Source organism: Cydia strobilella, chromosome 1 (genome assembly GCF_947568885.1).
Source record: "Cydia strobilella chromosome 1, ilCydStro3.1, whole genome shotgun sequence".
Taxonomy (NCBI): Eukaryota; Metazoa; Arthropoda; class Insecta; order Lepidoptera; family Tortricidae; genus Cydia; species Cydia strobilella.
The window spans coordinates 1,017,667-1,043,773 of NC_086041.1; the positions used below are offsets into that span (position 1 = coordinate 1,017,667).

At 37.7% G+C, this 26,107-nt stretch overlaps 1 protein-coding gene across 3 annotated transcripts in view; it reads left to right on the forward strand.

Annotated features, from left to right (window-relative positions):
- LOC134747452 (dystrophin) overlaps positions 1-26,107 on the forward strand; it is a 628,976-nt gene that overhangs the window by 460,905 nt on the left and 141,964 nt on the right. For 2 of the 3 annotated variants that reach the window (XM_063682144.1, XM_063682104.1), the window contains one exon: positions 15,278-15,450. In XM_063682144.1, the coding sequence (XP_063538214.1) occupies positions 15,278-15,450 (173 nt within the window). Of the gene's footprint in view, positions 1-15,277; positions 15,451-16,024; positions 16,124-26,107 lie in introns of those variants that run through there. The other variant, XM_063682221.1, reaches the window with a different exon arrangement.

Genomic DNA, 26,107 nt, shown 5'->3' on the forward strand with positions numbered 1-26,107 from the left:
CCGCTTTCGAAGTTACCTTACCCTAATACACCATATTTGCGAATCACGTCGTATCTTATTAAGGTTTTTTTAGTTCGAATGTGGCACCTAAGTAAATGTGTCAAAGGTCCCACTTTGTCGCTTAATGGGGACGAGAGTTGGTTGTATCTTTATACGAATAACCTGACAAAGCGTCCTTATGGCAAGCGACAAAGAGGGACTTTTGGCTTGGAAACGACACAAATAAATATTAAGATTCAAGAAAAAATAAAAAATCAAACTTTTTATCTCATAAGAACGAATACCGTCAACCAGGGTGAATAAGGATGGCTGGGGTGAATAGGGACAAAACTTAAAATGTGATATACCTGACAATTTTGTAATAACTTCTTAATATTTCTTTATGTTTGACGATCTTTTTGTGAAATTCTAAGTATTAAATTTGATCTGTATAATAATTCAATATTATTATTGAATAATATTAACATCAATAAATGGCTCTGATAATTAGCTTAAAATAATATATATGTACATATTATTCACCATTCATAAGTGCTTGTTGCCAGGCCTACATGAATAAAGTATATTTTGAGTTTTTTTTTAACTACTTACACAAATAGTATCATATAAAATCGAATGATAAAGTTTGTTTAGGTATTTTTTAAGGCATTCTCAGGTAAATCATATTTTAATTTTTGTCCCTATTCACCCCAGGCATCCCTATTCACCCCGGTTGACGGTACTTAGTTTCATTTTGAAATTTTTTTGTGTATGTAGTAGGTAAATGAAATTTATCAAAATAAAAATACTTGTTCCTAATTAAAACACATTTGGACGAAACTTTAAAGGGCTTTAATTACAACAAATTAACAGAGCTTGGAATCTGAATTTACATATCTTATATATTATTACGTTGTTGGTATTTTTAGGGTTCCGTACCCAAAGGGTAAAAACGGGACCCTATTACTAAGACTCCGCTGTCTGTCCGTCTGTCTGTCTGTCACCAGGCTGTATCTCATGAACCGTGATAGTTAAACAGTTGAAATTTTCACAGATGATGTATTTGAAAGAAGAAGAAAGAAAATACATTTATTTGACGCCACAACATAGTACATAAAAAAGAAAAGCATGCAGACAAAAAAACATTTGGACGCCAAAAAGGATAGTGCACTCAGCATAGTGCCGCGGCAAACCGTGGCGCTGGTTTTCTGTGGGGACCTGGCTTAATCTAAAAAAATAATGACGACACGTACGCTAACAACACACAAATAAATTTACATTGACATAAAAATACAAACATTATTAAACATAGAAAATTAAGACAAACAACTGTTGCCGATATAACAACAAATACTAAAAAGTACGGAACCTTCGGTGCGCGAGTCCGACTCGCACTTGGCCGGTTTTTTTTAATGACAATTTTCGTTTTATAACATATAATGGTAGTTTTTCGTTTACTCCCAGTCATTTTGCAAGTGTTATTAAACCAATTTATTTCATTATTTTATACTCAGCGCGTCTGTAAAAGCTCTTGGAAATTTAATTATTACATTCCTGTCTATAGCCCGTTGCAGACTACGCGCCGCGAAGCCGCGAACGCGAGTGTGGAATCGATTTCGCTGATTAGACTCCACACTCGCGTTCGCGGCTTTTAGTTATTAATTTAAGGATTCTGCCTGCCGAATTCTTAGCCATATTGTTGAATTTTTTTCAAGAACGATTTTTTTCTGCTCTATACAAACACAACCGATTTTTGACTACCACCACACATTTAGGAGGTTATGAATTCGAATCCGGACTAGTATCAATGACATTTCTGTCTCTATTACTTGTACTTTAGCGTAATTTCAACAAGGTCGTGTTTTCCCTCGAAATCTGAGACAGGATCGGTGTTTCAAACTTTTTTGAACGACTCCAAAACCCAAAAAACTACAACATAAACACGTCTTAAAAACTCATTTCACGCTATTCCAGTCGGCAACACTTTAATATTTTCCGCATTAGCGTGTTTCCTGTGTGCCCGAACCGCCCCGCGGTTTTACTCATATAGCGTTCCAGTGTTTAAATGAGATTTTTGTATTTGAGCGCGGTTTAGATATTATAAGGTGGTCGCCCAAATCTACTTGAATTGTATTTTGTTATTATTTGTGTTTTCTCGTATCTTTGTATTTTTATTTGCTTTTTAATTCGCAGTGCCTTAGTAGTAATACTGTAATGCTGTGTAACTAATTTGAATAATAAAATAAAATAAAATAAAAATAAAAAAGATTAACTCGCGCGTTACTTTACAATTTAAAAAAGTATTTAATAATGTAATCTCAATTACCTAAGTCGCTGAACAAGTGAACAACTGAACACAATCTTCGCTTAAAGCGAATAAATCTAAAATGAATTAAAACGAAATATTACATTAAAATTACCGTTGACCTGTTTAAAATCATAATTTATATCGTATGCTTACATACTGCGAAAAAGTGGGAGAAAGACTATTCGAAGCATTCTTTTATTATAGCCAATTGTAAGTTCATGTACAAATAAAATAAGTAAACGTCTTAATACCTCTACGAAAATATTCTGCATTGTTTAATCGCTATGGCTCTAGAGCCAACTCATAATATTGCCTCGTAGAATTAAAATACCAAAGATAGATATAACTCCGTAATAGATGGATACAGTCTAAGGAAAAAACGTGCCTCGAAAATTAAGAAAATTTGATTCTCGTTCAGAGGGCGCTACTAGCTTTGGCCTACTGTCGTATAGATGGTTGACGGTTTCGTTTGTTATTTAACAATTTTAACGCATATCAGTGAAAGAACATGGGTCAAAATCATAAAAATAATTATTGCAGATTGGTCAATTTGAGTAAAACCATTTTCTGTTAGTCCTGTTTACGTTTTGTGCTTTCGCGAAATCCACACTGTTGGAAACATTTATTAGAACATTTAGATTTATTTACCTATAATGAATTAAGACTGATATAATAATAATTAAAGCTCTCCAAGGGGCCTCTACGTGTTGGATCTCTATCCCCACGCAAGCCTATCAAAAGACCGGGATATATACAACCTACATTATGGAGCGAAAATTCATACTTAAATATAATCTTTATACACTGTATAAAATGTGACATGTAATTTATATTATTAATAAATATTATGATTATGATTATGATTATTATGATTATTTAACCTGTAAATGATTTCGAAGCTATTAATACTACCATAGAGTAACTTATACTAGAGCGGTACTGACATAGTAAATTTTGTAACCCCAGTAAATTCACTGCCATCTGTCGACACACTTTAAAACTAAAAATGAAGATTTATAAAAATACGATAGAATGTATTTAAATATAGATAAATGTTTTTTTTTTATTTGCATTAATTATTTTTATGATTTTGACCCATGTTCTTCCACTGATATGCGTTAAAGTTGTTAAATAACAAACGAAACCGTCAACGCCATCTATACGACTGTAGGCCAAAACTAGTAGCGCCCTCTGAACGAGAATCAAATTTTCTTGATTTTCGAGGCACGTTTTTTCCTTAGACTGTATCCATCTATTACGGAGTTATATCTATCTTTAATACTACAGTACCAATAAACGATCGGATTTCGCAAAAACCCAATCTCACTGATACGGGCAAAATCGTTTGTTTGTAGCATTAATTAAAATTCAGTACAAATGAAATAACGATTACTGCGTGGAACGGAGCGATGAGCTTGGAACCGTGAAACGGAACGTTTTTAAGGTTTTCAACTTTTCATGGATCATGAATTTGATTTTCGGTTGTGATTTTTTTTAAAGTGCCATTGACTGTGTATTGATTTTCAAAAAACGGGACTCTATTACTAAAACTCCGCTGTCCGTCTGTCCGTCTGTCAGTCCGTCTGTCCGTCTGTCTGTCACCAGGCTGTATCTCACGAACCGTGATAGCTAGACAGTTGAAATTTTCACACATGATGTATTTCTGTTGCCGCTATAACAACAAATACTAAAAAGTAGAACCCTCGGTGCGCGAGTCCAACTCGCACTTGGCCGGTTTTTTTTTAATTGGTGTATAAATGTGTCATGCCCTCATGACTTTTATTACTCGATGTCTCGAGTATCCTAAAATAATAACGTGTAAAAATAGTGAAAGTTTACATCAGTGTACCTAATCCTAAAATATTTACTAAAATATCCCGGAGGTGGTATCTTGCACTAAAACTACACTTTTAGAGGATACTACCTGACCTTAATATGTGCCATTTTCAACCAAAAGGGTACTTATTGTCGCTTGTCAGTAAGACGCTATATCCATATAGCTTCTATTAGAAATCAACCTTATCGACAACCGACAATGTGGTACCTTTTGATTGAAAACGTCACATGTAGTTTATATACCCCAAAGGGGTTGACCTTGATACACCGGCATTATGCTCTGAGCAAACCGCTAAAATGGCGGGTGGGATAAGAGCCTGAGCACACAGAGATAAAGGAGCCGACCTAATTGATATTAGGGTTCGATTTATTTGTGGTGTCGTAAGTTTAAATAATATATGCGTGTTATGTTAAGCTTAATTAGCTGGTTCTGACTGACGACCCTGGATACATTAGGCTATTTAGATACTAACTAATCTGTTTATTTAGGGTTTAGAAGCAGCATTTTGTAGCAATGCGTTGTCGTGGCCAAAAATGGTACGCCTATTTAGCATCATTATAGTATTTTTCAAACGATGGGGTGACAGCTGCCATGTCCATATAATTTATAACCTAATCATTTTTAAGAAAAAAAAACCGACTTCAATGTCCAGACCCGGGTCCGGGTCCGGGTCCAAGTTTGGGTCTGGGTCCATAACGAAGAGAACAAATCGCCAAACGTAAACTATGCGTCATTAAAGAGTTCCATTGTGATCATCATCAGCAGTTCCACTTAATCAAATGTCACTTTTTTAAATGGAAATTCTGGATTTGTTGATAAAAATACAAAAATCACTATATGTATGCCTTTAACATTTGAGGAGTTCCCTCGATTCCTCATGGATCCCATCATCAGAACTGCATTTTGACAAAAACAGGACCGATCTGTATGTATATACTTACAATCAAAAAAAAAAATTTCAAAATCGGTCCAGAAATGACGGAGTTATGAAGTAACAAACATTAAAAAAAAACAACCGAATTGAGAACCTCCTCCTTTCGAAATCTTGAAGTCGGTTAAAAACGCCAACTCTCGCGAAATATATTTAGATGACACCTGCGTACCCATCGAGTTCGGAAAAATACTATAGTGCCACTATAGTGCAAACAATTACTTACAAATGTAGCTTTGAAAGCATGAACGTTACTTTGATGGCACATATTAAGTATATGGCGGTAACTAGCATGCTAACTGGATATGATAACTCATATCACCTTTACTGTTTACTCTACTCCACGTATCTATAATCTATATTATACCACAACAGTTCCATGTAGACAGTTTCTTGGCTTAGGGAGGTGATACTAGGTGTTTTAACGCCGTACCTCGGATTACTCAGACCACGTGTTATACTGTCAAGTAACTATCATCTATATCCTATCAAGTATCTCGTATACCTATAAGAGCGTTATCACATTGTTCCTATCCGATATCGGATGTAGGATCCGACATCCGCGTAGTCAGGCCGCGAGCGCGCGCCCGGACGCCGTCAAGCGGTCACGCATACTACAACAAGCATTATGCCTACACATACGCACACAAAGAAATATTGTCGGTCCGACAGCTGACGGGGGGCTACGACATGGCTCAATTTATCGGAAGCGCCTTTCCGATATCGGATGTCGGAAGGCGTCGATGACAAAAATAGCTACAGGAGAGTGCCATTGCTCGACTGAATTGCACCTTCCCATACAAACGTACTTCCGCTCTCATTTTAAAACTACGTGTTGGATTGTAATAAAACTTTGCACATACAATGACATAAGGTATATCTAGGTCTCAAATTAGTTTATATAGCTCCAGTTTATAAAATAAACGAAATAGAGCAGCATAAACTAATTATCGACATAGATATACCTTATCCTATTGTAAGTACAAAGTTTCAGAGCAATCTAGCTAGTCGTTTTATAATGAGAGCGGAACTACGTTTGTATGGAGAACCGAGCTTGCCGGCGACCTTAAGTCCGCCTTTTTTGCGATATTATCGTTTTATCATAAATCAATACAGAGAAACAATATCTTACATTTTACTTCCTTCCGACATCGGATCGGACAATGTGAAAACGCTCTAACTCTCAGCCGTATTACGGTCGTTGTTCCTAACAAGTTCGCAAATACACCTGAAGCTTTCGGGTTGGCTCCATCAGAAACTGTAGAGGGTCTCGGTTAAGCCACGGACTTAAGGCGTATCAATTTAACGATACGACCCTCCAGGTTAACGCACACCTGGGTTTGCCATAGACCGGGGAATGTACAGAGGTGACGATGTAGATGGCAAAATAAATGTTTTGTATAAAAATAAATTTTTGACAAGTGTTTATCACTGACTGTAATTTTGACAGTTCATCGAGACAATGCGCCTCATGTAGTTTATATTTGAACGTTTTTTTTTTATTCAGATGTTTGTTACCGTTATATCATGTTACAAATGCATTTTCGTTATTAAATTATCGTTTAATTACTTAAAAATAAAAAGTGCAAAAATTTGCCCGCGAAAAGCTAGTGAGCGGAACGCGCGAAACGTTCGTGACGTCACGCGTTCGACAGATTAGTTCACATAAGTGTCATTAGTAGCAAACGTCAGTTGGACCGTCCAACGTGTGACGTCATCACGCTCTGTCGAATACGCGCCAAAAATTATGAGCGTTTCAACCGTTCAAAGTTTTAAATATTTTTTTAATAAAATAATGTGAAGGTTTACAAAAGTATTTTTATTTTTTCCGGTGTTTAAACATATAAATTATAATTACAAAAATAAAAAAAAACATGCATAGAGATAATTATATGTATTTATATTGTTTATTTATGTAGTTTATAAAGGTATTATAGTATATAAATATTACTAGTTTGTATATTGGCGTTAGTATTAGAATTTATATTTAGAAATTTTTTTTCGCATCGTACTGCACCCACCTTAACTAATTTCTGTTTGGCCCAGTGGTTGACTGGTAGAGAATGCCTCAAGGCATTAAGTCCGCCTTTTGTACTTGTCCTTGTGCAATAAAGTTTAAAAAAAAAAAAAAAAATTAACAAACCCGAACTAAATTAAGTTGCGTTGTTTTATCACAGAGTTCCTGTGTCCGTCATAGATCAGCTCGATGGTACCATAATATTGCATTGGCATCCAACTTACATACCTGAAGAATTGTTTGACATGATGCCAACGGCCGCTTTCTATCACCGCACCGCTCGCCATCGGCAGGGTGTTCATCCTCACACCCTAGCACCTAAATGGTCGCGTACTGTGCGGTTTAAGAGGAATTTCCTCCCGCGTACGCTTCGGCTGTGGAATGAGCTCCCTGCCGAGGTTTTCCCGAGGGGCTACAGTATGGGGTTCTTCAAAAAAGGAGTGTACAGGTTTTTAAAGGGTCGGCAACGCGCGTGTTATATCGCCGGTGTTGCAGGCGTCCATAGGCTACGGTAACTGCTTACCATCAGGCGGGCCGTATGCTTGATTGCCACCGACGTGGTATAAAAAAAAATACCTATGTATGTATGTGAAGTTCCAGCTTAATCGAATAAATGGAAAGTGGGTCTGATTTAGTTTTCAAGGTTAGACCCGAACGTACATACAAACATTGCAAGTTAAATAAAAGCTTGTAAAATAGCTACAAAAGCAAACTTTCTAGGTCTCATCACTCGCGTTGTCTCGGCATTTTTCTCATGGGAGCCTGGGGTCAGCTTGACAACTAATCCCTATAATTGGCGTAGACACTAGTTTTTATGAAAGCGACTGCCGTCTGACCTTCCAACTCAGATAAACTAGGCCTTATTGGGATTAGTCCGGTTTCCTCACGATGTTTTCCTTCACCGAAATGCGACTGGTAAATATCAAATGATTCGTACATAAGTTCCGAAAAACTCATTGGTACGAGCCGGGTTTTGAACGCGCGACCTCCGGATTGCAAGTCGCACGCTCTTACCCCTAGGCCACCAGCGCTTACAAACTTTCTAGGATTCTGTACAATATAATGCTCTTTGCAAGACGGCAGCATAAAAGTAAGTGAATCACGGCTATAAATCTCCTGGGACGGATGCCGCTAATTATGAAGTATCGTCTCCGAGCTTCCATTTATAATATTTCCGTTTATAGTCATTTTACATCTTTCTACATTCTTAGACTTTGAACGGATAATTAATATTTATTTAGCTAAGGCTTTCTATAAGATGGAGAATATTGCGAGCTGGACACTTTGACGCTTCCACACCATAGACATATATAGTACTTCGTAAAGACCGGCCTTACGAGCACTACGAATGGGGCCGATACATTAGAGTCAAAATCGCATTTAGTTACACCAGCGCGCTCAGTCCTGTGGCGAATTGCGCAGTGGAAAGGCGTCGCTGTTAGGTCGGAATTATATGCATATGCTTATACCTTGTTTACACTAATGGTGACGACTTTCCACTGCGCAATTCGCCACACGACTGAGCGCGCTGGTGTAACTAAATGCGATCTTGACTAATGTATCGGCCGCATTCGTAGTGCTCGTAAGGCCAATCTTTAGGAAGTAACATATATGTCTATATCCCGCACTCATTCCTATTGCGTCTACGTTTATTAAATTATATGATCCTTCCTACTCTCTATGATCTCGACTTTGTTCATGCATAAAACTGTTTTCGTCACTCAGATACTGACAAAACTTTTTTTTTATTAGGCTATAAGTATCCCACTCCTGGGCAAAGGCCTCCCCTCTTTTCCGCCTTTTAGTCCTATCAAAGTTTGAAAACAAAGTTTGAAATTTAAAATTTTTTCAAATATCGCCGAGCTCCTCCAAGAGAGGAATTATATTCAATCCCTAAGGAGGTGAAAGTGAGGTAAAAGTTTTTAACGACTTCAACGCGGTCTAAAGTTGCGGGTACGGTTGTAATATAAATAAGTTTTCGGCAAAAATTTCATTTTTGGTACAAGCTTTTATCGCTGACTGTACTTTACTTTCCACAGGCAACCAATACTCATCGAGACAATTCTAAAAAACCCAAACACAATTAGGTTTCTTTGTTTTATCACAGAGTTCCTATGGCCACCTCCTGTCTCCATCATCAGATCAGCTCGATGGTACCATAATATTGCATTGTCACCCGACTTACATGCTGCAAATTTTCAGCTTCATTGGAAGTCGGGAAGAGGGACAAATTTAACTTGCAAGATTTTACCCGTACAAACATAGTTACATGTTACATAAGTACATACATAGATAGTTTATAAAAAGCTTGTTAAATATGGAATATCCTTACAAAACTTCGGACATTACCTTAAAAATCCTGACATTCTAGAAGGAATATATATAAACAAGAACTTAAGTAGTCGATGGCCATTTCTTCGATTCTCCCGGCGTCTCTTTAATTACCTCTGTATCTAGAGGAGGAGAGGATGTATTAAGAATTTGTTTTCGCCAGGAAAAATTCTAGGTGTTATGATTTTGAAGCTCAAATCTATCTGAGCGGCAAGTATCCCGTTCTTGCGTCTCTCTGGTTTAGAAACAAGCGCAGCAAATAATCATATTTGTATCAAACTTTAAAAAAAAACCTGACTAAGCCAAGTTCGCTCGCAATTCTGACAAGGGCCAAAACCTGAAGGACAACCCTTATCAATAGTCAATTCAATATTATATCTACAGGGTGGGCACAGGGATTCCGACAGACTTTAACCTTGGATTCCTGGCAGTGTTACGAAAGAAAAATGTTATATCAACATGGGTCCAAAATTGCCTAATTAATTTACTTAATTTCTGGAACAAAATAAATCAATTAACGATAGTACTAACTTGTGAACGTATCTTTAGTTTGAAAGAGTGAAAAAGACAACATGCGACACCAATATGACACTTTATAGTCTAGTTTATAGCAGGTGACAGGTAAGTTTACTATTTTTAACACTTCTGCTTTGCATGTGTGATTGTTTGTGTCTTGGTATGTATGATTACGTCACATAAGGGCGTGTTAGCCTTGAGTTTTTTTAACTTCGAAATTACTTAAATAATTGAATATCTCGTAAATTAGGCTTTCTATGGCATTGTTATATTACTTTTTTTTATCCAAATAGGCACTAGAATTCATGGTTAAAGTGTGTCGGAATCCCTGTGCCCACCCTGTATAGGTACATCCTTAAGCACAACTGAATTCCGCCAATTTAAATTCCGCCGAATGCTATAAAAAAAAACACTCGATAAAATTGAAACAAATACCCCCATATGTCTTTTCGACAGCCGATCCGTCTGATAGATCCCATGGACTCCGGCATCGGAATATATATCGCCATATCCGTCTTCGTTATAAAGGGGGTAACATATGAACCTATTTGTTGGAAGGGTTAGGTTTTTCGAACGCTTGATACATTTGCGCGTTAGTTGGGGTTATGATGGCTGTATTTTATCCTAGGCTTTTTTTTATAAAAGTACTAGTTATGTAGGGTGAAATTGTTATCTCTGACCAAACTGAGGGATTCCTGTTTCGCCGGATTTACTTTAGTACGTCACAAACCGAATATGCGACAATCCGACGGACAAGATTTCGGCGACTATGTAGGTAACCCGAAATCGCGAAAAAAAATATATTTTTTTCGCGGTTGTTCAGTATGACCGACATATCCACCTCTCAGAGTATGGTCACAGAATAAGTAATAGTATTATCAAATTATCATACATAACGGCCACGCACCGCCCCGCCCCGACACGAATTACCTCGTTCCGCGACAGCAGATTGACGGCCGTTTGCCGGCCGCTCAGTACTGTTTTTAAGCAACTCACACAATGACGCATAACGAATCAGAATCAGAATCAGAATCATCGCATTTATTCGTGATAAACTATGACATACAAAAGTATAAAAGAACAAAGAAATATAAACATAAAAATAAATAGTTTACCACGAAATGGTCCCGCCTCAGCATAATGCTAACCCAAAAGTCAGCGCTGATCTTCCGGCGAAACCATTTTGAGGGCCACGAACGAACGCAGCTGTACGACACAGCCCTATTTTAAAACACAGAACGCGACTTTGCGGCGGCGAATGGGCGGCGATCAGCGCCATCTAATCTGCCGGTGAGATGTCATGATGACATAGAGGGCCATGTCGTACATGTGCTGATTAATGTATTATTTATATAAAAAAAATAATATATAACACTAGTATTTGGTACAAGCAAAAGAAAATCAACGTGATTACATAACAAAAACTAAAAATACAATCTTACAATATAAAATAGTGGATGTGTTTACTTTGCCAAAGTGAAAGTTCGTACATACGACTGACAATGAAAGTCTCCAAGTTTGTTACAATTGTTACACGAGGAAGATGAATTACACATATAGATATAAATATAACACACAATAGTGAAGTAAGAATTGCAAGGCAGCGACAGAGATAGAAATGCCAACAAAACAAAATTATACAGTCTCATTGAGTTAACATAAGGATAGGACAGAAAAAATCAGGTATCTATATTTATATTATTGGTTTGCTCACAAAACAAGTAATAAACCACATAACTACATAACTATTGGGATAAAAAATTACATTAAATGAAGCTAGTATCGTGTCTTAAAGTCTCCTGTTGCCGCTGGTGTTGTAGTGTACATAATTTAAGCTTTGCTTTAAAACTTACTACACTTTGTAGGTTCCTGAGAGGTGGAGGAATGTGCATAACGCGTGTACAGACGTGCCGTTCACATAGAAACGCAAGTAATTTTTGATGTATAGCGTGTCCGCTGTGGTATGGTCAAAGATAACAATTTCACCGTGTAGATATACTAAAGATTTTACAGGTTTAAACATTGGTGCAATTGACAGTTGATAGACTATAAGTGATACATACTTGTAAAATTGTAACTTGTGGGCCCAATAAACTGCAGCACCTTTTCGACGTACCAAGACTATTTCGATACTGTCCTATCGAAGTTTCGGTTACGGTAGGCTTCGGCAAAACAATCATGTTTTCAGCCGAAGGTTCGGGTTTGGCAGAATATAGAGACCCTAATTTTCTGTCTCGGTTTCGGCCAAAAATCCGCTTTTGGACGGAAGCTAGTCATATCTCAATGATACAGCTGTTTATTTTAAGTTGGTCAGCATATTCACCTACATTATGGCCAACCCAGTATTCAGCAAATTTTCACCAATTGATTAAAACAACCCTTTGTATCTTGTTAATCTTAACAAAGATTAAATAAACGACGCAGAGATACACGGACAAATTGCGCGAGAACACAATCACAATGGGGCTGTCACGCGGCATTCGGCATTCCCCAAATATTTGCTGTTTTAAACCTTCCCTTTGTCCGGGCCCGTGATTTATATTACTTGTCAAGTCACTACATGGTGTACTGCTGTTGAGGAAAAACGCTGCGTTTTTATTTGGCGTTTTGTTTGCTTCAAAAACCACCCAACTATAGTCCAGTATTATAACTATGGTCCGCAAGCTCAATACGTAATTAAGTATAAATATCATATTCAGCATATTATCGGCTTCAAGCAGAAATGGTGCAGGATTGGGAAAAGTGGAGTGCTCTAGTTTCAGAGGCCAAGACCTTCTTTGGATCGCTGAGCCATATTAGTTAGCATATTCATGTTGTGTTGGTTGGAACACGGTATGGTGTAATCGGCAATAAAAACGCCTTTTTTAAGAACATAGATTCCGTTTGAAGCTAAGTGTGCACCGATTTGAACAGAACCAAGTGAAGTAGTGTCATTAATATAAACGCCACCTTTTCATGGAATATTCACATTAATAATGAATTACCGCGCTTTCTTCTGGCCTTCTACCAATTTTAATTGGGGTGGGCTCTCCTAATCAATTTCTCCAGTTATCTGTTCCGTGTCGTCGTTGGGTCTACATTCTTATTAAATAGGTCTTTCTTAACTATGGACATCCATGTAAGTCGGGGTCGTCCACTCTTTCGGTTCTCTCATACACTAGCACCTGATGAATTGCCGCGCTTTCTCATTACAAATGATATGCAGTTAGCGTGGTCCAACTATATGTGCCATTTTCAACCTAAAGGGTACTTATTGTCGCTTGTCAGTAAGGCGCTATTTCCATATAGCTTCTATTAGATATCAACCTTATCGACAATCGACAATGTGGTACCTGTTTGGTTGAAAACGTCACATATACGATACGATACGAACACGTCCCTGGGTTTCAACTCCCTGCAAGTGAGGCGTAACTATAATCTTCTGATAGTGGCTTGTAGAACTTTGCGCGGAGATTCCGACTGCCCCGACCTAGTGTTACAGATAGTGAGGCTGTCTGTACCTTTCCTATCCAAACACTTAGGCCCAGACACCATAACCTTCTTGCAGTCCCAGCAACGCGCACTGTAGCACACCAAAAATCTCCTCTCATTCGCGCTCTAAAATTTCTGAACGCGCTTCTGTCATGGGCTCCTGAAAGTGATTTGTTTGCAAGTCGATGGGCAAGTGTATGTAATATCTGTCTGAAGTATTGCGAGGCGATGGATGGTAGTGGTATTTTATAAAATTGTTATTGTAAAGTGTTGTGTACCTTAGCTAATAAGTTGAAAGCTCTCTAGATTGTACAGTGATTTGGTGTATACTGTCAGACTGTATAAGTTTTGTTTGAATAAATAAATAAATATAAGGTTTATACTCTAACGTCAAAATAACCGTCGTGTCATTAACGCTCGTTTTTCACTCACAGTATTCCGCCGCTGTCCGCAAAACGAATAGCGCACTTATGGTGCAAACAAAATGCCGACAACTATTATTGTGGACTGAGTTATTCCGGCTTTTACGAGTTTTGGGAGCAGATGAATTGAAATTTCTCATGAATGGAAATGTCATGATCGTGTCATACTTCTCCGAGGTTACGGTTGAAAGGCAGTAGTTTTATGTACTCACTTAAAAATTTCTTATCCTCTGCGGGAGCAGATTTTGACTTAGGTAACCGTTGGATTCCATTTTTATTTTTTTTATTTTTTTCGTATGGCTTTTTGTGTTACTCTACTTCAGAGATTTACAGTTTTTAGATATTGTACCGCTTCCTTGGTTAAGGTGGTGAAATCCTCCACCTGCCCATGGTATCTGGTTAGAGGACAATCAAATACCGTGTGGTGTACGGTCTGCTCGGGTGCTCCACACCGGCATACTGGTGACTCGCTTGGATTCCATTGTTTCGTTTGAATACGATCAACAAAACATTAAATGATATCGTCAAGACAAGTAACCTAAAGATAAAATTGTTACATAAAAAAAAAATTAAGACTTCATTGTCTTAATGTTATTTGTACTAGTTGTAAGTTGACATGTAATTATCTATTACCAATAAATAATAAGTATGAGTCTGAGTATGGTAAGTAAGAAACAAAAGTTACACGGGTGTACCAAGTATACACTTGATCTACACATTCGGGCATTCAAATGAAACTATTGATAGTACAGTCGAAGGCAAAAATATCGATCCAGACAAATGGCTCGAAAATATGTGAACACGACTTTATTTTCTAAGGTATACGAGAAGTAATTCTAATTGTGATTGTTTAACTTTAAACTGAATAAAGCTATGACACATCAACATTATTTTCAACACACTTGCGCAAAACGACGTTTTTATTCCACCGATTTTTGGCTCATAATCCTAGATATTAAACACGCGTGCTCTTTCAGTGTATTATTCCACTCGTGCTCTTTCATTATATTATCCGACTGAGTTAAGAAGGTAACTGATTGCTAATAATATGCATGGAAAGGGAGCCTTCTTTAATTGGTCGGACTGGCGGGCACAAGCGCCCGACCGCCTGCGCGGTGCGCGGCCGGGGCGAGGGGCGGCCGGCAGTACGAGTATGACAGATGCAACACACAATACTAACTGTTTTAACTATTAAAATTAAATTAATATGAGTTTCTTTTTTTTCTCGCTCGCTTACAGCTCGCGCGCACAATATCGCCTCGTGTGTAATGACCAACTTAGCACACTTGTATCATAATGTACTATTATATGAAACATTTCATGTATCATATCTTTATTCAGTTTAAAGTTAAACAATCACAATCAGAATTACTTTATGCAATAAACTTTTACTTTTGGTAAAAAATAGAAACTATATGTTTTACCAGTTGACATTATACTATAATATGTTCTCTTTTGTACCCAGGACCTCCAATCGGAGATCGAGACCCACCGCGATGTGTACGCGTCGCTCACCGGCACCGGCCGGCGGCTGCTCGGCTCCCTATCCTCGCAGGAGGACGCCGTCATGCTGCAGCGAAGGCTGGATGAGATGAACCAGCGATGGCACCATCTCAAGGCCAAGAGTATGGCTATCAGGTTAGTAGCTTCAGAACTCCATACCTACAGGATAACAAAGCTCCCTGTCATGCTGCAGCGCCGGGGCAAGGTGAATCAGCGTTAGCACCATCTCAAGGCCCAGAGTATGGCTATCAGGTTAGTAGCTTCAGAACTCCATACCTACAGGATGATAAGGCTCCCTACCCTCGCAGGAAGATGCTGTCATGCTGCAGCGCCGGTTACACAAGATGAATCAGCGTTGGCACCATCTCAAGACCAAGAGTATGGCTATCAGGTCAGTAGCTTCAGAACTCCATACCTAGAAGATGATAAGGCTCCCTGCCCTCGCAGGAAGATGCTGTCATGCTGCAGCGCCGGTTACACAAGATGAATCAGCGTTGGCACCATCTCAAGACCAAGAGTATGGCTATCAGGTTAGTAGCTTCAGAACTCCATACCTATAGGATGACAAGGCTCCCTGCAATCGCAGGAAGATGCTGTCATGCTGCAGCGCCGGTTAGACAAGATGAATCAGCGTTGGCACCATCTCAAGACCAAGAGTATGGCTATCAGGTTAGTAGCTTCAGAACTCCATACCTACAGGATGACAAGGCTCCCTGCAATCGCAGGAAGATGCTGTCATGCTGCAGCGCTGGTTAGACAAGAGGAATTAGCGTTGGCACCATATCAAGACCAAGAGTATGGCTATCAGGTTAGTAGCTTCAGAACTCCATACCTACAGGATGACAAGGCTCCCTGCAATCGCAGGAAGATGCTGTCATGCTGCAGCGCCGGCTGAATGATAATGAACCAACGATGGCACCATCTTGAGGCCAAGAGTATGGCTATCAGCTAGGTTAGTACTTTTTACTCTTGAAGCAAAAAAAAAACCGAATATTTTTGAAGTCAAACGGAGAGCGCAGTAGGGCCAGTGGGTCGAGGGGCACATTGCAAGGTCTTATACGAGTTTAAGCGTTACTGACCTTCCCCCCTTCTGGCGCGAGTGCCTGATCCCATGACGCTCTTAAATGGCACATTGTGGGAAACGCCGGTGTGGGTTTAGTGGGTAGTCTCCTCCCCCTCTTTCAAAGAACCCGACATTTGCAAATATTTTTAAAAGCATTTTTAGGGTTCCGTACCCAAAGGGCAAAAACGGGTCCCTATAACTAAGACTCCACTGTCCGTCTGTCCGTCTGTCTGTCACCAGGCTGTATCTCATGAACCGTGATAGCTATATTTAATTGTTTGTTGTTATATAACCGTGATAGATGTATTTATGTCGCCGCTATAACAACAAATACTAAAAAGTACGGAACCCTCGGTGGGCGAGTCCGACTCGCACTTGTCCGGTTTTTTTTCTAAAAGTACCCCGAAATCGATTAACTAAGAAAACCTAAAACCTTACTAATCAGGAAATTATTTTAGTATCAAAACGTAAACGCATTTATTTTATCGAAAACATAAAGGCAACGTACTATTCTTTCACATATTTTATCTCACAAACAGTCACATTTAAAATCAATAAAAATCACACGGTGACCATAGCGGACAGTCCCGTCCGGTTAACCGGTTACAGCCGGATAAGTGTATTACGGTTAGCCGCCGGCCACGAATAATTGCAGTAATGGCGGCAACGGACTGATAAGTAGAGCGTTTTGGAGTGTGGAGATTTGGTGTAAACGGATATCATGGTGTTAGTTTTTTTTTAATAGGAGGCATACGAGCAGACGAATCGTCTGATGGTAAGAAATTACCGTCGCCCACGGACACCCGCAACACCAGAGGGGTTGGAAGTGCGTTGCCGGCCTTGTAGATGGGAGTACGCTCTTTTCTTGAAGGTTTGAGGTCGTATCGGTCCGGAAATACCGCAGGCGACAGTTTATTTCAAAGTTTAGCTTATTAGTTTATTTTTGTGGTTTACAGCATTTGTTTTAAAGACATCTTAAGAATTTTTTTTATAAAATAAATAAAATAAAAATCATTTATTTCGGACCACAGAAATCCATAACAGGTTAGTCGAACATGTACCTGCAGGAACTTAAAACTATGTTAGATATCATATCATATCATTTATTCAATGCAACCATGGTATTTTACAAAGATGTTAAAAGTCTAATTAAGTACAAACATGGACCCTACTAGGGTACACAACACAATACAATTAATTATTACTTAACTTACTACTCTTACTACTCCTTTATACTACTTTATACACCTGCAAGATTATTTAAAGGTATGTGTGTAGTGCCCATTCCGCATTGGACTAGCTCCGGGAACTATACAAAGAATGACATAAGTTAGTCATACAAAAGACTTGTATTTATCAACAGTATTTGCGATTACCGACATATTTGTGTACAAATTAAGAAATTATAGGGTGACCACACCTCAGTCAGTCCCGGATATCAACTATCAAGCTGCATTTTGCCTTGATAGGCCTAAGATTTGTAGTGCTTCGCATGGTCGGCGTAAAAAGTCCATAGAATTTTTTCCCACTCAGTAGTTCCAAATTTCCAATATGGTATATTTTGCACAATTCTTCTTGAGCTTACTGTGGGAGCTTAGTCTATTCGTGAAAAGCGGTCACAATTTCTACTCACGGGTCAAATTTCCTCAAACTCCTTCCGAATAAGATAATAAACCTCACAATGCCTTTACCATTATCAATAAACACGAGGCAAGCTACTTCGGTAATGATAAAGTGGCAATTAGGAAGGAATTCTCTGCATAAACTCCAGATTAGGATCCTCGCCGCAAACATTATTAGCTTGGACAACGGCGCGCTTTACAATTGGCGTAGTATTTTGAGACGAAATACGGTTTATTTAATAAGGTTGTATTTTAATGGCGCTTCCTGCTTAGCCTGCAGTTTTATCCATATTATAGAATAGAATAGAATAGAATAGAATATTTATTTGCTTGAATACGTAACAATCAGATCTTATAAAATAGTTGGACACAGTATTCAGTCGACACAACATCAACATGAAAAATATTTACATAATGGTACAATAAGGTACATTTACTAATTACTAACATGCAATCATTAAAACACTATCATAATAAAACAATGTCAATGAAATTAAATTTAAAAAAAATGAGAGATGGTACATTAGTCAAAAGTAAAATAAAATAAAATAATTTACATATGTCAAATAAACAAACTGTCATTTTAAATATTACGTTTTAAATTTTAAATAATCCTTATATTCAATTACTCACGTAAATGTTTTAAAATAATTTCAATGTCATCATCATCATATATTTAAGAGTGCTTAAGTCTCTTGTCGGTGGAGCAATTTCCATGTTTCGCGGTCCTCTGCCTTCTCTTTGACAGCCTGATACGACACGACCTTGAGTTTTTCCTTTATTTGATGCATGTACGCTCTCCTTGGTCTTCCCTCCTTGCTCTATTATTTCAATATGTATTTCTTAAAAAAATTGTAGTAAAGAAATACATATTTTATTTCTATGTTACACGCAATTACCCCTCAATATTGTTTTCACGCAATAAAGATAATCGGTACATGCAAGATTTGCCAAAACCTAACTTGCAGTTCAAGAGAAAATTTCCCACGAATTTAATTTTCTCGCTCAATACGCTGAAAAGATATATTATGCTCCTTTAGTACCAAGGCGTCTATATGGCCATTATATTTTATTTACGACTGGCAACACTTCCTGTGACGCATTTACACGAAAAATTTACTGGCAACTATTACATGGCTGCCTTTGGACGCGTTCAAAATACTCTCTCAATATTGAGAATTATGATGTTAAAGATCGAACGCAGCTAAAAATGCTTTTTTCTACTCGTCAACTGTAATGATTGAATTAAGATTTCGTATACCAAACTATAATTGCGTACGTATGTATGGACTCCCAACACAATAATAATATTCATTTCGATACGCTGTAGTCAACTATAAAAGAATTAGACCAATCATGTGCCGCCGCGCTCCTATATAAACGCGCGACTATTTTGTCTACTGAGATAAGTACTTACCAATTTACATTAATTAACTATTTAGGTTTTATAGTAAAAAAGTACTATTTTAGATGTCGTAGATTTTTTTTTTAGTTTATTTAGAACACAAACAATCACATATACAAATGGATTTGAAGTACAAATGTACTTAACATACTTAAGAAACAGACCTGGAGGTTCATTATTAAGTACATCCAATAGTGATATAATCAAGTTTTTCAATCTCGTTCCTCACTTAGGCAACTCAGCTAAACACGATACTCGACTGAAAGCTCTCTATTATATCACGATTGTATAAAATACTATTACAATTTTATACTTCCTTGGCTCTATATTAAATTATGTTATGGCAACAGTGTACGGTCTTAATTTATAAACTGAAATAGGGCATATAAAGAAAAAGGGACCAAGTCCTCCAGTGGCGGAGGCCGGATTCGAACCGGCAGCGTCTACAGCTTACATCAAACATCAAACATTTATTCAGCAAATAGGCCACAGGGGCACTTTTGCATGTAAATTGTTACAAACAATAAAATTAACCCAAAATTACAAAAAACAATTACATAAATATAAATGTCAAATTACACAAAAAAACTAAAAAAAATATACAAACAACAGAAGTACTAAAATTAAATCATTTTACGGTTTAGACACTTGTTTTAGTCACTCGCGCGACATGTTTCGGAGAGCCTAGGTCTCCTTTCTCAAGCACTAATAGTGCGAGCAGCGTTCACGACGACCGTGTGTTGCGTACTGCCGCTGGCCCGCGCCGAGAAAACCGGTTGGGGGAGGTCTTGGTTGTCTTGGTCTTGGTCTTGGCTCTCCGAAACATGTCGCGCGAGTGACTAAAACAAGTGAGTCTAAACCGTAAAATAATTTAATATTAGTATGTCTCACAACAGTTTAAATTCGAGTACTAAAATTGTTTAGAGATGTAAAAGTCTCTAGCTACAGTTACATATTTTCAACCTTGCGTAATGTTGTTTCCTCGTATATATATATATATGTATGTATCAATATTATAGTATTCATGCTATAAAGGAGCCCACTGACTATCAGTCCGCCGGACGATATCGGCCTGTCAGTTAGAACTAAAATTTGACAGTTCCGAACAACTGACAGGCCGATATCGTCCGCCGGACTGATAGTCAGTGGGCCCCTTAACAGATTTACTTTCACCTTTTAAAATTAAATAAAACCTTTTGCAATTACCTCGCCGTCTCTATCAAGTCTAAAGTAAACCATCTCCCTGCGAAATCTGCAGAAAATTGTCATAACCGTATTAGAGCGTAATTTTAGAAATTATTACCAATTGACCGGGAACTTCAAAGCATTTGCTCGTAATTGGTAGCCGAGGGCTAGGGCAAATTGTCTCGCTCGTCTGATACGGAAGGGGGTGGGGGAGGGGGTTTAAATTTGTGTGTAACTAGGATGATTATGAATTTGCGGAGGTAATGTTGTTCCGTGTTTGAAATAAGGGGAATGATGTATTAGTACTATTAGGCAATTTGTTTCGGTATCCTACGAGTATAGTAAAGGTAAAAGTGTTTCAAAATAATTTTATTTTTCAATTTTCGTTGAAATAATAATGACAAAATTTAGGTACAATCATCAATAAAATAGGTATACTGTTTTCTGTTCGTTCTTTTCTTATTAGGGTTCCGTACCTCGAAAGGAAAAAACGGAACCCTTATAGGATCACTTTTTTGTCCGTCCATCCGTCCGTTTGTCTGTCTGTCAAGACCCTTTTTCTCAGGAACGCGTGGAGGTATCAAGCTGGAATTTATATCTAATACTCAGGTCTACTGTCCCTTGTAGCTGTCAAAAAATCAAACTTCTAAGCCAACGCAAGGAAAAGATACAACCGTTAATGCCGCAAATTTTCAACATTCGCAAGGGAATCAAAACCTACAACTCCTACAAGGTACTTCCCGTGTACTCAGAATCTTGAAATTTGGTACGAAGCAACGTCTTATAGCACACATAAAGGAAACATTGCGAAAACCGTAAATTTTTTGTTACGTCATCATCATCTTCCTCGCGTTGTCCCGGCATTTTGGCCACGGCTAATGGGAGCCTGGGGTCCGCTTGGCAACTAATCCCAAGAATTGGCGTAGGCACTAGTTTTTACGAAAGCGACTGCCATCTGACCTTCCAACCCAGAGAGGAAACTAGGCCTTGTTGGGATTAATCCGGTTTCCTCACGATGTTTTCCTTCACCGAAAAGCGACTGGTAAATATCAAATGATTTTGTTACGTCATTTAATAAAAATATTTTCTAATAATTTTAAACTTACTACCCCTTTCCTCATGAACGCGTAGTTATTAAATTGAAAATCATATCAAAAAATATGACTCGATTATCGTGATGGGTGAACTTTTACTTATACCTACAGGTTTGTACGGAACCTTCGGTGCGCGAGTCCGACTCGCACTTGACCGGTTTTATTATAAATGCGAAAGTAACTATGTCTGTCTGGTATCTTCTACCGCTTAAACCGTATTAACCCGTGTAGCGCCCTAGTATGACACGTGTGCTAACTCCATGCTGTTCTGGGCGCTCCACGTGTTAAAACCGATTTAGAAGAAACGTATGCATCACACCACACCACACGGACTTAAACTAGTATTATTAAAATATTTTCTATCTCGTGAAAAATCTTATAATTCATAATTCATTTATTGCATGGTTTACATAGTAATAGTAATAGGTTTCGCATGGACTCTGGTAGCATAGCAACAGTCTTAAATCTATTAAAAAAAAAAAAAAAAAAAAAAATGCTAGGTATTAGTATTAATGTAATCATTCCCCGTGTTGTGTCCCGTCCCGCACTATGCTGTCCCGCACACTCCGCTGGCTCCACAGAAAACCAGCGCCGTTGACCACGCTAGTCGTGACAGCTGCATTGCTGAGTGGAGACCATTTCGGCTTCACATCTCTATTTCTACTGTTTTGTTTATCTTCGTCTTGTATTTGCTATATATGTGTTGTATTGATGTGTTGTCTGAATAAATGATTTGTATTCTATTCATTATATAAATTAGGTTTTATAACAATGGTTAAGAGATTATAATTTAAAATTTTATAGAAACATTAATGTCTTCGTAGATTGTGTCTATTTTCTAGTAAAGTATATTACTTATTTAAAAATATGTTTTTTTAAATATCATCGTATGCAAAGTATTAACAATAACACATGAAGTTACTTGTAAATATTATTCTGTAGTTAAAACATCATAATAAAGCGAACAATTTTATACCTCCAACAAAATATCATATTACTTGCAGTTTCCCTCGAATAGTTTAAATAAATACAAAGTGTAAAGCGTACATAGCGTCGGAGATTCCTCGGCAGCCGCCCCTTTTGTGGGGTATAATCAAAGATAGATATAACTCCGTAATAGATGGATACAGTCTAAGGAAAAAACGTGCCTCGAAAATCAAGAAAATTTGATTCTCGTTCAGAGGGCGCTACTAGCTTTGGCCTACTGTCGTATAGATGGCGTTGACGGTTTCGTTTGTTATTTAACAATTTTAACTCATATCAGTGAAAGAACATGGGTCAAAATCATACAAATAATTAATGCAAATAAAAAGAATAATTTATCCATATTTAAATACATTTTATCGTATTTTTATAAATATTTATTTTTAGTTTTAAAGTGTGTCGACAGATGGCAGTGAATTTACTGGGATTACAAAATTTACAATGACAGTACCGCTCTAGTATAAGTTACTCTATGGTATAATGGATTCTGTCTTAAATACTATGATAATAGAGCAATAAAGCTTCTGAAGGTGAGAGAGGGATAGAACATACATACTGCGAAAATGTATTCAAAATCCCTGCTTTTAAGGTATTCTGTCTGTCTGTTTGTTATCTCCAGGCATCGGAGTTTTTGTCGCATGTGAGTAAGAGTTTCCATTTATGGCAAATGTCGACTCCATAGCTTGCTATTAGTCTTACCATGTGACAAAAACTCCGATCTCCGATCTCTTCAATTCATTTCTTAAACCGCAGAGCCAATTTAGATGAAATTTGGAATGGAGAAAATTTCAAGCCCAGGGAAGGACATAGGGTAGTTTTTGCTAATCATCATCATAATTATACGCAAACCAAGTCGCAAGCAGAATAAGCTAGTGCGGAAATATTTCGAATTTTTTAATGGTAGGATTATGTCCGAAGCTGATTTTTAGGGTTCCGTACCCAAAGGGTAAAAACGGGACCCTATTACTAAGACTCCGCTGTCCGTCTGTCTGTCTGTCTGTCACCAGGCTGTATCTCATGAACCGTGATAGCTAGACAGTTGACATTTTCACAGATGTATTTCTGTTGCCGCTATAACAACGAATACTAAAAAGTACGGAACCCTCGGTGGGCGAGTCCGACTCGCAGTTGGCTGTTTTTTTTATTGAAAACAATGTAAATTTATTGTTTAAAACCAATTCACTTACATATGAATGATGAATACATTTAAAAAATATATCATGTGACGAGAAAGGTAATTAAGAATGAATGTGGAGGGAGGTACGGGGAGAGGAAAACTGAGGAAAAGGTGGATGGACTGTGTGAAAGATGATATGAAACTAACGCAAGTGAATGATGAGATGACGGGTGACAGAGAGGTATGGAAGAAAAAGACATGCTGCGCCGACCCCAAGTGAATGGGACAAGGGCAAGCGAATTATGATTTTTTTTTATGTTATCTACTCTATAAACTTCCTCTAGTAAAAGAAGAATAATCAGCAAATAAATCTAATAAAATAAATACTTTAACCACTTCGATATTAATCTGTCCGCCTTTAATCGGCTCTGTGTCCATTGGCATACGTGATTCGATCAAGCGATAACGGAACGTTAACGCAATCCCAAGCTTGTCGGTAGTGCTGGGCTATTGACGCCGAAACCTGATTTTTTACACAATCTCTAGCTAATCGTTTAAAGGGTAAAAACCGGCCAATTGCGAGTCGGACTCGCGCACGAAGGGTTCCGTACCATTACGCTAAAAACGGCAAAAAAACACATTTGTTGTATAGGAGAGGAATTTTGTCGATTTTTATTTATTTTAAAAATGTTACCTTACAATATCGAAATTCGAAAGCTATGAAATTACTATTTAAGTAAAGATTGTTTTTTCTTCTTTTTTTGTTTATAGTATCACATAATAAATAACCGAGTAAAGTTTGATTAAAATTCCGAGTTAGAGGTTACTTTGGGAATTAATTGTATCGAACGAAGTGTCATTCGTGTATCGGAAGCTATGTTATTAAAGATAATATAGTCAAGAACTTTTTCTCCAGCCAGTCGTCGTCATGTTTTGATGTTCCGACTTCATGTCTTCATGTTTGATGTCGTGACGCCATTCGGGTATCATCTCGGTGCGTTTTTCCCAATCGTCGGACATTTATTTCTATCCACTCGAATTCGGCTAAAGGATCGCCGAAACTAGTCCATCCCTATTCCTTAGCCCAGTATGTAGTCACGCGTGATGTCTTGATTGGTAGACTGATTGTCTGGACACTGTTTAATTCTATCTATGCCACTGACTTATACATGTAAGCATAATTGAAAGTTAGATTTAACTAGGAGTTAATGTACTGGTTACATTTATAATATTAGATAGCTTTGCTGTATTTTTTTTTTGTGTTGTTTGATATTTAGGAATCTTCAACAAAAAGTTAGATCTTTTTTTTTTGTAAGTAAGTAAGTAAGTGTTTTATTTGTAAATATAGGTACAATTACAGTGGTGGTCAGTTTATATAATTATGTACAGTTTCACTATATTACGACATTACTACGGTTTTTGTGATCTTCACAATATTTTAAGGAGTGGTCAAGTGCCGTCGTTGCAAGTAGTACCTAAGCAGAAATTGCTAAACTGGTAGATAGGTCAAAATTATCTGAACACACCTCTATTACTAAAGGAGTAAGTGTACATATGCGTCGTTTTGACAATCTTATATTTATATTACTGACATAGTATAGTCAAGAGTAAAAATATGGATTCTTAATTCGCGGACATATTTTTGAGTATGAGTGGACGACATTCGGAAGACTGCGGGTCACTTCTGGATGAGATTGGCTCAGGACCGGGATAAGTGGCGTACTCGAGGAGAGTCCTATGCTCAGCAGTGGGCGATAGAAGGCTGATATGATGATGATGATGATTGCACCTATATTTTTACGATTACTGTACATACTATCAATTCAATACTTCACAAAAAGAGTTACGCGTTATAACTTGAAAATATTGCTGCTTTTATCAATTTTATAGCTCGGAATAAAATAGTTTTATATCCATACTAGCTTTTGCTCGCGACTTCGTCTGCGTGGAATCAGTAACAGCAGCTAGAATAAGTTTAGCGCCTGGAGAAAGTCTTACAGCAATCATTCAATTTGAGCATAATATGCACACCAATTATCAGGCAACTCATTAATTATCTCAATTCCACCATGATTCCACCCCGCATTTCACTTTTCTTATCATCCCGAACTATCCTATGTCCTACCCCGGAACTCAGACTATAACTATGCTAAATTTTAACTAAATCGGTCCAGCGGTTTAAGCGTGAAGAGGTAACACACAGACAGAGACTTTCGCGTTTATAATATTAGTATGGATTATACAATACAGCGAACACATATTAAAGTTCGAACATAAAAGTCCTTAAACGGCAGTAAAATCATAATATCTCTTTTATGACTT